The sequence below is a fragment of the Chelonoidis abingdonii genome, chromosome 1 (genome assembly GCF_003597395.2).
Source record: "Chelonoidis abingdonii isolate Lonesome George chromosome 1, CheloAbing_2.0, whole genome shotgun sequence".
Taxonomy (NCBI): domain Eukaryota; kingdom Metazoa; phylum Chordata; order Testudines; family Testudinidae; genus Chelonoidis; species Chelonoidis abingdonii.
In genome coordinates this window covers 1,107,236-1,122,755 of record NC_133769.1, presented here as the reverse complement: position 1 = coordinate 1,122,755, position 15,520 = coordinate 1,107,236, and the positions used below count along the sequence as shown (strand labels likewise).

At 43.7% G+C, this 15,520-nt stretch overlaps 1 protein-coding gene across 3 annotated transcripts in view; it reads right to left on the bottom strand.

Moving 5' to 3' along the window:
- Positions 1–15,520, bottom strand: part of AHCYL2 (adenosylhomocysteinase like 2) — a 223,705-nt gene that overhangs the window by 12,545 nt on the left and 195,640 nt on the right. For all 3 annotated transcript variants that reach the window (XM_075063578.1, XM_032780940.2, XM_032780941.2), the window contains exons 7-12: positions 12,045–12,151; positions 9,349–9,465; positions 5,252–5,315; positions 3,553–3,641; positions 1,849–1,919; positions 710–804 (exon numbers count right to left, since the gene is read on the bottom strand). In XM_075063578.1, coding sequence (XP_074919679.1) covers positions 710–804; positions 1,849–1,919; positions 3,553–3,641; positions 5,252–5,315; positions 9,349–9,465; positions 12,045–12,151 — 543 coding nt within the window. The remainder of the gene's footprint in view (positions 1–709; positions 805–1,848; positions 1,920–3,552; positions 3,642–5,251; positions 5,316–9,348; positions 9,466–12,044; positions 12,152–15,520) is intronic.

Below are 15,520 nucleotides of genomic sequence, written 5' to 3'. Positions count from 1 at the left end.
GCCCTCTTGTTGCTTTCCTTCCAGCAACACGGTGGCTGGCAGCAGAGAAAAGACAACTGTAACCACGTGTTTATGGGCAAAACAAATCTCTCTCCTATGGGACTGCTTACAGCAACAAACCCCTTCTGGACTGGCACTGCAAGAAAGAGACAGTCCTATTTTCATGCTTAACTCCAAAAACTGATGAGCAGATCTAAAGTTCTGTACAGTAATTTGCATAATTTGCACCTGGGTTACAAGCAGCGTGCTGAATCCCATGCTGATGCAATTTTAAATCGACTTATAAGTTTCAACAAGACCCTTAATGATTTAATAATGTGAAAGCAGACAGACTCGTAGCAAGAGAAGTGCTGCTGTAATGAGTTCGCTACTGGGAAGGAGGAAAAAGGGCCATTATATTCTGCCAGGTTTTATTTCTGAAGCTAAACTCATGTGGGCTCAGCTCTTTTGAATCCTTTGAGGACACCACTGACGTTACGAAGATATTTTTGGCAGCACAAAATGGTTGGTAGGGTTGGAGGTCTAGCTTATTATGCAGCCCTCTCAGGCCAGCCAGTCAGAACAAGTAGCACGAGGTCAGACACCGCTCCCGATGACTGACTGACTGATCTCAGAAGCTTTCGACACTACTGAGTATGAGAAGAACCAATGAAACAAAAGTAAGAAACCCCCTCCGAGGACATACTCCAGAAAACAGCCTAGTTCTTACCACATCAATTTCAGTGTTGGAATGTCCCATGTTGCACACAATACAACTGTTCTTCATTCTGTCTAGATGTTCTCTTGTCACTACGTTCTTGTTACCTTTAAACCCAGAAATATATGGTAATACATATGAATGCTGACATAGCTACAGTAAGTTCACCAGTACAGCCCACTCCAACCAACTGGATTTTACTTGATGAGAAGTTTTGGGCATTCATTTTTTTCATGAATTTTCAAAAAACTAGAATGAAAACTAAATTTATTACATACATACACACAGACACAGACACACACAGTGAAGTATGAACCTAGCTCTTTGGCCAGCAAATGAGAGGTACGCATGAATCTATTCAGATAAAATAGACTAAAAAATCCTGCTCCCCAAGGAACTTCCACCCCAAACTCAAATTAAACTGGGGTTTAAATTAGCTTCCCATCCAGTGCCTGCACACACTATATTCTGTTCTGCTGAACCACGGCAATTCCTGCTCCAAGTCAGAGCCCAGAAGGACTAAAATAGTTTGAGTGTCCTCACAATATTTCTGCAATGAGGAAGTACCAGGAACCTCTCAGAGAAGAGGATGGCAGCCTCTTGTTCTAATGAGCATCTGAACTCTTAGGTGCTTAGAGAACACCAACTTGTGAAGGTCTAGAAACAAGCAGGTCAAAGTCTCATGTACCTTAGCTGTTTGTCACCTCATGTGAGCTAAGGTGATCACCATACTGGACATACACAGCTCTTTGCTGTGGGCAGAGCCTGAACTGGACTCAACAGCCTTCTGCAGTATTTACTGGGTGCAGGTAGCTGTGCTCTGGCTGTTTTTCATAGCTCCATTGGCTGCTGTTCCCCAAGCTAAGCAAGCTAAAGGTGATAGATTAAGTGTGTTCCTGGACTGCCATAGGCAGAGCCAAAGCTCCAGCAGCCAATGATAGTGTACGGGTCTGTGACTAGCAACTAATGTGAAAGTGCCACCTTGCTTGGAAGACTATTACTGGCTGCTGGGAGTTAGCAACTTTACAAGTATCCTATCAGTGCCCATTATTTTTATCCTATCACTGCCCCACTCCAATGGGAGGGGTTTGGGCAGCCTATCTAGTACACTTCACCTTTCAGCTACTCCCACTGCCCTGTGACATACGTACCTGTACAGGTGATGACAATGTCAACTTGTCTGATAACCTCATTGAGTTTCACAAGGCGGAATCCATCCATGCTAAGAGGACAGAGAAAAATGTATAGAATCTGAGGATTGGCTGAAATATACCGGACTCAAACACCCCAATGTAAGTCTCAGCTACCAACATTAACCCTTTGGGGCCAGGGATTGGGAATTCCTGATGCAGCACACTGATGGATTTGTAGTAGCACCAAGAACAGTGCTGGCTAGAGGACCTTAAATGGGGTTGTTATGGAGACAGTGACACTGTCGGGTTCCATGTTCTCTATAAATCATTCCAAACAAAAGAGTCTCGAGTATATTGGAAGATGGCACTTCTAGTGGCCAACCCTGCAAACTGCACCTGGGATCTGAAAATCCATCTCTACAAATAATACAGAAATTAGGTCAACCTTTTCACATCTGGCTGCCTAACTCCATATTTAGGCACCCCAATTAGTGGCCTAAACAGCTCCTACTGACATCAGTGGGAATTGCAGGTGTCAGCATATCTGAAAACAAGGCCATATGTCTTTAGGATCCTAAATACGGATTTATGAATGTAACTCTAGGCCCTCTGGCTTGAAACATCTAGGTTTAGATTTTTTCACATGGTGACCACCCAATCTCAGTTTGCAAAGTCATCCCCCTCATTAGAATCCCTCCTGCGATATCACTTCTAGGATGCCCATGAGGTGTACGATCATAATTACAATAAAACACAAACACAAGTTGTTTCCTCCTCTGGGTTCCTCTGTGTCCCCCATCCTCTCTATGGCTCTTTTACAGGGTAAAGGGCTGTCTATCTTTGTGACTTGTACCGTGCTGTGTATACTGTTGGTATGAAGCAACCAAATTAACAATAAATTGATGCATAAGGCAGAAAGGTCACCAGCTCACTCCCTTACAGCTGGACTGTCTTTTGCAGGTTTGTGCATGTTACCAAGCAGATAGGATCAAAGAAGCATGGATCAGCTCTGCTGAGTAAGCAAAGCCGATCAGTTACTCTTCTGACCATAGCTGCACTTTGGAAGTTAGATGTTAGAAGGAAAGAAGCTGGTGTGTTTAACAAGGCCCTAAAACTCCTGGTACTTTGCAAAATGACTGCCTTACCTTTCCAACCCCTTTCTGCTGCAGTTCTTAAGCGTAAGTGGTATCCCCACAATAAGCCAGGTTTCATTTGGAGAAAATGAGGCCAGAGATCATTGCAACACCTGCACATGAGGGGATAGCTTTATGCTTTCAGTCCCAGTTACAGCACCAGGATTTGGAATGTATGATCTGTAACTGGATGATCTGAGAAACTGACATGTTCCTTCAGTGGACTCCCCCACTGAACACAAACTGCGGCAAAATATGATATTCAGAGTTAAATTCTAATATCACTACAATCCATAACACTCTGGCAGTCTCACAGTCACTAAACCTTCAACTGTCCCTTAAAGCATCTGCTATCTCTAATAGTTGAGCTGGCTTATCAGTAGGTACAGATTAGCAGGCTGTTCTTGAGGAAAGTGACCCATTACTGATAGCAGCTGTGAGCGATGGATCACCCTGAACCTGTGGAGCGGGGCAAAGTCATTTTCAGCACTACTCCAGAGAGTGATTGACACTGACAGGATCTTAGCCTCAGTCTTACTCTAAATGAGTAAGACCTGCGGAAGGAACCAGTCTCCCCACTGCCCCTTACCAGGCTTGCAGGGCACATATTGGATCGATCTCTGTCACATACACTATGGAGCCCATAGCTTTCAAAGCAGCACAGCAGCCCTTTCCAACCTGCAGAGAGAGATGCCAATAGTACCACACTGCACAGTACATTACAGAAAACACAATCTGCTCCCGACATGAAGGTGAAAATCTCCCCGTCTCTGTGTTCAGCCAAGCCACACCCTGCTGCTGTAAGCTGTGTGATGAACTTCACACACAGGGGGAGGGCAGGGGAAGTTCCTTGAAATATGGAGCATAACTAACAGGAACTACTTTGCTGAAGTGTTGCCAGAGACAGGACCAAAAACAAAACCCCAGAGCCAAATTCAACCCAACTTTAGATGAGGCTGGATCTGCCCCAAACTTTGTGGCTGACACTAGAGACTATTGCATTACAATCCTGGATTCAGTTTAACTCCAGGAACGTGAGGGATCTGGATCAGGCCCCAATTTTAGTAACAACATAACCAGATGGTTGAAAAATTCCATTCCAGTACCACACAGTTCCTTTTCTTCACACCTCCCATCCCCAGAAAGCAGCAAGACTGGTGGATTAAAAAGACACCAAACTTCTCACGTTGGCAAAGTCTAAGGTCATGTCTATACAACTGATGTTACAGTGGCATCACTATGTGGCCACAGCTCTGCTGCTGTGACCCCATGGCGTAGATGCAGACTACAGTGACATTGTTGGGGGAACTGCACCTCCATGAGTGATGGTAACTGGGTTGATGGAAGCATTCTTTCACACACCTAGTTGTGTCTATACCAGGGGTTAGGTTAACATAATTACAATACTCAGGGTGTGGATTTTTCATACTCCAAGCTCTGTGGCTATGTTGACCTAAGTTTTAAGTGTAGGCCAGACCTAAGGCGTTCTTACAACCTTTCATCTATTTGGATAGCTCAATATCAGTGTTTTAATTTCTCAGCGTTAACTAACTTTACCCTTTACACACAGTAAAACTGAGAGGGGAATTCCAGGGCATGGCTGACTGGCCAAGAATTCCCTGAATGTGTTTGATTGTGCAATCATTCCACGGGCGTATTGGAACATGTGATCACCAAGTGCACTCAACTTTTAGATCACAGCCGTACCTCCTGAAGTTTGTGCAGTCGAACCGCCTGATGTTTGACTCATGTGAAATGATTTGGGGGTTCTCAGTCCAGATCAGAACACACCCCACTATAACTGCTACTAACTAGTTCCCATGTTGGCAGCCCCAGCTGAAGGAGGTGGGCGGAATATGGAGACTGAACCCCCCACTTTCATCTACAGAGATGATCCCTCCAGATCAGAGGTGAAAGCTCATTGGCAGGTCAACATTAAGATGAATTAATTGATCTTTCTTGACTGTATTTCAGTGTGCAATGCCACAGCAACTCCCTTCCCCTCTGTTCACAGCATCAAATTTCTATGTACTTGTAAAAATCTATTGGTACAAGAAAAGAAAAATGCAGAGAAATTGTAGCAGGGGGAAAGTCCCTCATTTTTTCTCATTGGGCCCATTACTTTTCAAAGCAGGTTTTAAGATAACTGCAGATGAAGAGAGAAGCCATGGAGATCCAGAGCACCCTAGGATCAAGCTATGTGAAGAGAAGCCCTAATTTTATATAAAGCAACCTACTCGATGCAACACACAAAGCAAATTCTGGGTGATAAAATATTGAACTTTTACCTCTCCATAGCCACAGACCACCACTTGCTTTCCTCCAAACATCATGTCTGTCGTCCTCTTAAGGCTAAGAAAAAGTACAAGAATTAAAATAACAGATATTAGACGCAACCCCCAATGCCAGGGCAAAAAACTAAACACATTCCAGTATTTAACAGGTAATAATGGTAACTTCTCAAAAATAAAATTAGTGCTGCTGACAGACAGGTTTTTTGGGCTCAGCTGATGAGACTATTCGATCCCACAGACAACACTGCATTTGGTGGGCTGATCATGCTCCTTTTCAGGACCATTGGAAGAATCCCAGTTTTCTTCCCCGAAGTATAATGGTCGAAATGGATATATGTGTAAATCCTTTGGATCTGAATGGGAATTACATGTGTGTATTTCAAAGGCAAAAATCTGGCTCATTGTTTCTTCTGGAGATCACCAAGTGGGAACCTCAAGGCCCCTCCAGAGCCAGTCTTCCCCACGGTAGCACAGAGTGCTACCACCCCAGGCATGGGGCTAGAACGAAGGAGAATTTTCTACACGGTGGCACCCAGAAGAGACTGCTAGGGAAGACAAACAGTGGTTTCCTGGCACAATCCTGATGATTTGTACAAATAAGACTCTTCCTTCCAGTCTGTTTCTTCTCAGCTCTCTCTAAGAGTGTCCTCTACTACAGTCTATTTTTAGCATGAAAGTAAATAGGTTAGCAGTGTGGGGAAGGCAAAATTCCCTTACTTTCCCGATGAATTTAGACAGAAATCCCTGCAGATTTAGCTGCACTTTTGCACACATTTTCTTTGGCCCAGTTTCAGAGGTCTGAGAGAGGCTTTATCTTAGAGCTCAATTTACTTACGTCTATTACAATTCAACACCACACAGCAAGATAACAGGGAAGTGGTTTTGAATTTCTGCACTGTAAAGACTCACTGATAATTAACACATGCTTCATACACAGAAGTGCACCTAACTTCTCATTCTGTCATGCTGAAAATGTGGAAGCAATTCTTCCTTCGACTGTGAGACCTTTGGGCCAGGGACAGTGTTTTCATTACATATGTGTACTTTGTCCAGCACCATGAGACCCTGATCCCTGATTGGGCATCTAGGTGCTGCTACAATGTAAGTAACAGTAGTTATACAAAACAGTTGTATTAGCCCTAAGAGCAATTTAGTTTCACAAAGCTACTTTAAAAGCACCAAGAAACTTTGAGAGAAGCCATTCTATATCTAGGCACCTATATGCCCTGCATCACTAGAGTTTGTAAAGGGCTCAGGAGAGATCAATTGTACTTGAACACCCTCGGAAGACAGGGAAATATCATCCCCTTTTTCAGATGGTGGATTGAGGCACAGAGATTAAGCAACCTGCCCAAGGCCACACAGTGAGCGTATGGCTAAGCTAAGACTTGAACTCAGATCTCCTGAGTCCGAGCCAGTGTCTTAGTCACAAGACCATTGTTCTCATATCATCCAAGGAAAGAGAAAACACAAATGAAAGCACAAGATTCACTGACGCAGGAGGTTAGCGTCTACTGCTGGGGCTGGATTTGCAGTGCTGGACTCTAAAACTGATGGGAACAAATCTTCTGATTTAAAGAATCAGCTGATCACCACAAGATCAGAAGTGTTTTTGTCCCAGTTCCCCTGCACAGCGTGAGCACTACTGATTAGGTAACGTATTGGGGAATCTCTACCTTCCATGAAACACTAGGTATTAGGCAATGAAGGACATGGAACGTTAGATTAGATGGACAAATGATCAGAGCCACTAAGGCAAATCCTGTGTTCTTACAAGAAATTAAACTTTAACATTTCCACATGACCTCTTAGAACATTAAGAACAGCCATAATGGGTCAGACCAATGGTCCATCTAGCCCAGTATCCTGTCTCAGACAGCGGCCAATACCAGAGTTTCAGGGAAGTGTACAGGTCAGAGAATTTTGGAGTTGTCTACTCCTGTTTTTCCCTCCAGGCTTCTGGCAGTCAGACGTTTAGGGTCACCATGTGCATGCAGTTACATCTCTAACCATCTTGGCTAAAAGCTATTGATGGACCTGTCCTCCAGGAACTTATCTAGTTGATTTTTGAACCCAGTTATACTTCTAGCCATCACAACATTCCATGGCAATGAGTTCCACAGGTTAGCTGTGGGTTGAGTGAAAAGGTATTTCCTCTTGTTTGTATTAAACCTGCTACCTATTAATTCCATGGGGTGACCCCTGGTTTTGTATTGTGAGAAAGGGTAACCAATACTTGCCCATTCACTTTTTAATGATTTTATAAACCACTATCATATCCCTCCTTAACCATCTCTTTTATAAGCTGAACAGCCCTAATCTTTTTAGTCTCCTCATATGGAAGCTGTTCTGTACCCTGGATAATCTTTGCTGTCCTTTTTTTAACCTTTTCCAGTTCCACTGTATTCTTTTTGAGATGGGTGACCAGAACCAGACACAGTATTCCAGGGGTAGCTGTATCATGGATTTTATAGTGGCATTATAATATTTTCTATCCCTTTCCTAATAGTTCCTAACATCATCAGCCTTTTGGACAGTTACTCCATGTTGAGCTGAGGTTTTCAGAGAACTATCCACAATGACCCCAAGATCTCTTTCTTGAATGGTAACAGTTAATTTAAAACCCATCATTATACACAATCATAGACTTTAAGGTCAGAAGGGACCATTATGATCATCTAGTCTGATCTCCTGCACAATGCAGGCCGCAGAATCTTACCCACCCACTCCTGTAACAAACCTGTGTCTGAGCCATTGAAGTCCTCAGATCATGGTTTAAAGATTTCAAGGTGCAGAGAATCTTCCAGCAAGTGACCTGTGCCCCATGCTGCAGAGGAAGGTGAAACCCCTCTAGGGGTTCTACCAATCTGCCCTGGAGGAAAATTCCTTCCCAACCCCAAATATGGCAATCAGCTAAACCCTGAGCATGTGGGCAAGACTCACTAGCCAGACACCCAGGAAAGAATTCTCTGTAGTAACTCAGATCCCATCCCATCTAACATCTCATCACAGGCCACTGGGCATATTTACCCCTAGTAGTCAAAGACGAATTAATTGCCAAAATTAGGCTATCCCATTATACCATCCCCTCCATAAACTTATCAAGCTTAGTCTTGAAGCCAGATATGTCTTTTGCCCTCACTACTCCCCTTGGAAGGCTGTTCCAGAACTTCACTCATGATTTAGACCTTCTGTCTAATTTCAAGTCTAAACTTCCTGATAGCTAGTTTACATCCATTTGTTCTTGTGTCCACATTGGTACTGAGCTTAAATAATTCCTCTCCTCCCTGGTATTTATCCCTCTGATATATTATAGAGAGAATCATATCTCGCCTCAGCCTTCTTTTGGTTAGCTAAAAAAGCCAAGCTCTTTTGAATCTCCTTTCATAAGACAGGTTTTCCATTCCTCGGATCATCCTAGTAGCCCTTCTCTGAACCTGTTCCAGTTTGAATGCATCCTTCTTAAACATGGGAGACCAGAACTGCAAACAGTATTTCAGATGAGGTCTCACCAGTGCTTTGTATAATGGTACTAACATCTCCTTATCTCTACTGGAAATACCTCACCTGATGCATCCCAAGACTGTATTACCTTTTTTCTCAGCCATATCACATTGGTGGCTCATAGTCATCCTGTGATCAACCAATACTCTGAGGTCCTTCTCCTAGTCTGTTACTTCCAACTGATGCCTCCCCAGTTTATAACAATAGTTCTTGTTATTAATCCCTAAATGCATGGCCTTGCACTTTTCTCTATTAAATTTCATCCTATTACTATTACTCCAGTTTACAAGGTCATCCAGATCTTTCTATATGATATCCCGGTCTTTCTCTGTGTTAGCAATACCCCCCAGCTTTGTGTCATCCACAAACTTTATTAGCACATTCCCCCTTTTTGTGCCAAGGTCAGTAACAAAAAGATAAAATAATATTGGTATAGGTATAGGTGGGTTTATTTTTTCCAGTGGGCATTACTTTGTACATATCAATTTTGAATTTCATTTGGCATTTTGTTGCCCAGTCACCCAGTTTAAACACACCCAAGCATGAAAGTCATGCAGAATGCTCTATTTAGTCAGAGAGCTACATACCCATCAAGAATGGATTCTCTGCAACAGTAGAGGTTGTCAAACTTCTGTTTGGTGACAGAGTCGTTGACGTTCATAGCTGGGACACAGAGTTTCCCAGCTTTAGATAACTGGTATAACCTGTAAGGAATAAGGGAAAGAACAGGAGAATGAAAAATGAACTGAGGAAGGTTTTCCTGTGTTCTGCCTCCACATACTTTTACCTATCTTGATTAGCTGGCAAGGAGTGGCACATATCTCCAAAGGCAAAGTTAGCATCTACCTATAGATATCCTACCAATTCCAGCACGGGAGGTGTGTCCCCCATTTTGTAAATGCATTTATGCTTGTCCCCTCCAGAAAAACTGCCAGGATCAGATTAGAATCTAAAGCATGTTCTGTCCTTTGCTCCTTTACATGTTTATCCAGCGCATGACAGCATGCCTCTTGCAACTTCAGATCAATACCCTTTGGTGCCCTTTCAGTGCAAAATATGTGTGTTCCTAAAGCCCTCCTTCCACACTTCTTACAATTTAGGTGCAAGTAGTAAGAGCTGGTCACAGTGAGAGACTCATAACAGCCTTACAAAGTGCAACCACTAAGATGGGTATTTGGACCAACTAACATTTAAAATGGCATAGTCAGCACACTGACTGCAACACAAGGCAAGTTCCAATCATGCTGCAGTATGTGCTGCATTGAACTTTTGTTACTGGCAATAGACAGAAATGTATCTCTCTGTGGAAGTACTCAGTTATGATTAACTACTCGGAGAGTGAAAACATAAACAAGATAGTAAATCTACATGCTAGAATACAAACAGGAAGAGAACCTGGAAGTATTCAATTGTTATGTGTTCAAGAGTTGGCTGGCATCGTGCAAACCAGAATATGATCAATCAGCTCTCTCACAAATATACAGAGTATAATTATGCCTTCTCCAGAAGACTCTCTTCTTGCTCTCTACTGTTTACCACAACCTGGACAACACTTCTGTGCACAAACTGCCCCGCTGTGTATTTCCTTCATTGCACTCTCTGACCCATCTACAAGACTCAAGCGTTAGCTCCCAGATACAGTGATTTCCCATACCAAATGCTTCAGAAACTCAATGTGTGTTTTGTGTTCCCTGTGTGCCTCCCATCAGACCTTAGCCGCACTCTTGAAGTAAGAATGCAGGGAGTTACCTTTAACCTTACTTGGCTCTCTACACATCTACCTTGCCCATACATCTCTGACTGCCACTGATAGAATAGTATCAGAGGGGTAGCCATGTTAGTCTGAATCTGTAAAAGCAGCAGAGAATCCTGTGACACCTTATAGACTAACAGACGTTTTGGATCATGAGCTTTCGTGGGTGAATATCCACTTCGTCAGATGAATGTCTGACGAAGTGGGTATTCACCCACGAAAGCTCATGATCCAAAACGTCTGTTAGTCTATAAGGTGCCACAGGATTCTCTGCTGCCTTTACTGATAGAATACTGTCCAATCAGGGCCTTTTCTTCACCCTGCCTCTGCTGAAATCTTAGTCAGGTTTCAGACAGCACTTCCTGTCTCAACAGTTTCAATTCCCTTTTTCACAGAATGCCTAGATCCCTATTCTAAACTTCAGCCAGTTTAGAGAGATGCAGCCACACTGTGCTCTCACTGCAAGAAAAAAAAAAAAAAAGACTGTCATCCTCATCCTCTGTCACCTTTGCTAGCTTCCAATTCCTCCCTACTGTTCTGAGTCACCTTCACTACCTTGCAATCCACCGCCTCCTCCAACTGAAAACTGACTTACTGATTTGCTCAAACCACACACTTGCTCAGACCTTCCTTCTGACTTTGTTAATCACTTCTCCCACCCAGGGCCAGCTCCAGGGTTTTTGCCACTTCAAGCAGCAAAAAAAAAAGAGCAGCAAGCTGTGATCGCAATCAGCTCTACCACTGCCACTTCAGTCTTCAGCAGCAATTCGGCAGCTAGTCCTTGGCTCCGAGAGGGAGTGAGGGACCCGCCGCAGAATTGCTGCCGAAGAGCTGGACGTGCTGTCTCTCTCCATTGGCCGCCCCAAGAACCTGCTTGCTGGGCTGGTGCCTGGAGCCGGCTCTGCTCCCACCACTCCTCTGCTTCCATAGGCTGGGGTATGGGTGTCATGCATTTATGCTGACTTGTCTGTCTGGAATTCTCCCCCTCCCTCAAGCAAAGGAGTCATTTCCTCTTACAATCTCACTCCCTTCCTGTGCACTTCAGTTTGGGATTGACTCTAAGCTTCTCACTTTCACCAAAGCCAACTATACTTTCCCCTTGCACTGCAACAGTAATCCTCACTCCTCTTGTCACCGTCCCTTCCTCTTCACCTCCCTGGCAAGGCAGGAACGTATTATCCCCATGTTACAGAGGGGAAAGCAAGAGGTTAGATGTTTTCTCAGGGTCACACTAGAGTCAATGGGAGAATCAGAATGAGAACTCAGAAATTCCTACCTCCTAGTCTCAGGTTCAGATCATTAGATGTTTTTAAGTTTATTTTCAGATAGAGGAGAGTAAATGTGACCTTTTACTTTTTAAGAGCTAGTCCACACCAAACTACTCCAAGGCCGTATTTGTAGGATCAAAGTTCAGGCAACAGTCTGAGATATGGTATGTCATAGCTTCTTGTGAGTGCTGAGTATATGTGAGACACACACGGATCCTTTGCCCAGAGGGCTATGTGCTCGCTGTGGATTCAGCTCCATTACCTGTGGACACCGGTCACACTCTCTTCTACTATCCCCTTAATCTTCTTAAACATGTTGGGGTATTTCTTATAAATCCAGTGGGTCAGGTCCCCTCCATCATCCAAGATCTGTAATGAGAAAGTTGCACCAAGTCACTGTACTGAAATCCAGCGAGGTCACTGACCTTCGTTAATAACACCAGGGGTAAATTGTCACTAAATTCCAGCTTCTGAAGCAAGTCCATGTCTTGGTATTATGTAGGCCATTGCAACACCACAGACAAAGCCAAGACAAGGACTATTCAATGGAACAATGACACTTTGGTTACATTTTTGTTTAATGAGGCTGGAGAGGCATTGCTCAGGTCCTCAATATTTATCCCCAGACTAGGGACAGTGCAAACAGCAGCAGGGGAAGCTCCTCTCACTTGCTCCAGAAGGAAGGACCATCTCAGGAAGTGACAGAGAAATGTTTGTTGGCCATCAGACTGCGAATGGTGAGGCCAACTAACGATAAATGTGATAATAATTTTATACTGGGAAACCCATCATGTTTCACCTAGGCCACTGAACAGCTTTTAGTCAGTAACTTTTAGTCACAACCTTCCCAGGTTGGATTTGAACTTGGAATCTAGAAATACAAGGCTCCCTAGCAGATCACCAGTCCCCTGAACTGTCCAGTTCCTCCTAATGAACCCCTTTACCGAAGGAGATAAAAACCACACTATAAAAGACATTCCTTATGGAATGTGCTCCTCATGGTGGAAAGTTAATAGCCAAACTTATTGCTTTATTAAAACAATTAAAATGAGCAGATCTGCTTATGCTGGTTCTATATTAAATACAAGTTAAGTGCTCTCTGAAAAATTAATGCCTTACTAAGAACCATAATTCAGCCTAGAATCCTAGAAATTAGAGAAGAAAAAAGATCTCAAGCTTTCTAATCCAATGAGCTATGTCTCCCTTGGGGACCCACAAAGGGAGTTTTTTTTAATTGACATGACCGTTTTTGTTTTTTCTAATTAAGAAGCAAATGAAATAAGCTTAACAAATCACCTGTTTTACCTGCGTCTTATGCTGCAGCTGTTGTGTCGCAGGCAACCCCTCTGTGCCCTCCACTCCTACAGGGGGCTTCCAACAGGGAGACTTGCTGCTGTGGGAAGCATTAAGCAGGAAGTCTCCTGTCTGAGCGCCCCCTGTTGGAGAAGAGCATGGTCTACACTAGGGGGAGGGATCGATCTAAGTTACGCAGCTTCAGCTACGTGAATAATGTAGCTGAAGTTGATGTACTTAGATCGACTTAACGTGGTGTCTTCCCTGCGGCATGTCGACTGCTGCCGCTCCCCCATCAACTCCGCCTGTGCCTCTCGCGGCGCTGGAGTACAGGAGTTGACGGGAGAGCACTCGGGGGTCGATTTATCACCTCTAGACTAGACGCGATAAATCAACCCCCGCTGCATTGATCGCTGCCCGCCAATCCGGTGGGGAGTGTAGACATACCCTAAGACAGTGCTGCCTGTGGCACCAGCACCAGCCAACAGGGGAATGGGGCGGGGCAGAGGAAAAGGCAGGTGCATTTTACTTTACAACAGGACAGTTTTTACTGAGTGCTAAGTCTACATATAGCAAACACTGGGCTGAAGATGATGATGATTTTAATGCAGTTAAGCAGAAAAGGAAGAAAAGTAGACATACGATGATAGGTACAGGATGTTTGGATTTTCTTGTCTTGTGGCCAGGGCCAATTGACAGAACAAGCTCAGAAGGATCAATATTTTGCACTGCAGCTGGATGAATCCACAGACACAGCAAACATGGCTCAGCTTCTGTGTCATGTGAGATTTATCAAAGCAGGTGCAATAATGGGATAACTTTTATTTAACAGGCCCATTCTTGTCACTAAAATCTTAGGCTGTGTCCAAACATGTCAAAAATCCATATTTTCAAATTATAGTTTTAAAAATACTGATAAGATTATATAATTAAATAAACTAGGTAGTTTAATAAAGATGAAAAACTGTCCAAACCCTGGTGACCCTCCTGAAACTAGCGTCCTGAATTCTTCTAGTTTCCTGAGTTGGTTAAAAAAAAGAAGGTATCTGGTAGTGGGCAGCCACTAAATTTTAAAATATCTGTAGAGAAGCCACAGTACTGAAGTTTGGAAGCACAGTTCCAATCCACCCATTGCCAGTGTTATATAAACTCAACGTAAGGTAGCACATGAAAATGTCATTACTAGGCAGTTACTAAGTACATGTAATCAGTAATAAAGATGTAGCACAGGCTACAATAAACTACTAGTGTGAATGTCCAGATACTCCTTGACACTAGTTCATTTTATTTTTAGAATTTTCTGAGGCATACAATAGTATCTGCAAGATAGAGCAAGGATTTTCAGCCAAAAATGTTATCTAACACGATGTGATTATAATCATTGCCTGCTGTCGTGGCCAGGAAAGGGGTGGTGTGACCTACTGGTCAAAGTAGGAGTCAGGCTGAATCTGACTCCAGGAGATCAGAGTCAGAAATAGGCCGGAGAGGAAACAGAGTCAAGAGTCGGGGGGCAGGCAGGATCAGGTAGCAGGAGATCAGAAGAAGGAGACAAACTTGAGAGCAGAACCACAGATCAATAACCAAAGTCAAGTCAGTACAAGATACCAGGAAGTAAAGCCAGGGGAGCATGAAACACAAGACATACAATGCAGAACAACTTGGATCCTAATTGCACGGACAACTTTCTGTTCCTGTGCTGGGTTTAAATAGGTGCTGTGGACCAATCAGACTCCCCCAGTGTTCTGGCAGTCATCCCCCAGGGCTGTGTCTGAGCTCAGCTCCTATTCTGACAACAGTTATCAGGTCTCTGGGTGGCAGGATGGACCCTGCTAGAGCCAAAAAGCCCTAAGGACCAGGGTTCATGGTCCCTGATGTGTACTGACTGAAGACCCACAGAAAGGATTAGAAAAGGCCACCTAATAGAGATTCTCAAGTGGTAGATCCCTCTTTTCGGTCCCCTTCCAAATACAATGGCCCCAATCCTCACCACTTCCAATTACGTCCTCTCAGCTAATCCTAACATCCACCAAAAGGATGGAGAGCTCTGCACACAATTCTGGACTGGTATGTTGAGGTCTCTAAGGAATCCATTATGTTCCACTAGCGCACAGGACCCTGCTACTCTACGTGCTGAGTGCTCCATGTTACATACAGCATGTCAGTCACTACCATCTCTGCATCCCAACAGCCAGGCAATACAGAGCGCTTCAGCACATTGTTATCAGAAAATTCTGCTTTGCTTGAGTCTCACGATATGCAGCTGCACTCAGGTGTCTAGTCCCTTCTGTGATATTGCTGGGTAGACTATACCTGGCTGGAATATAGAGCTGTGACCATCCTAAAGGGTTTTCAGGAAAGAGCCTTTTATTTCCAGGTTTATATTGCACAGGATTTCACAAAGTTCCCTCCCCCACACTGGGATCTAGTTAAAAGGCTGAAAAAAAA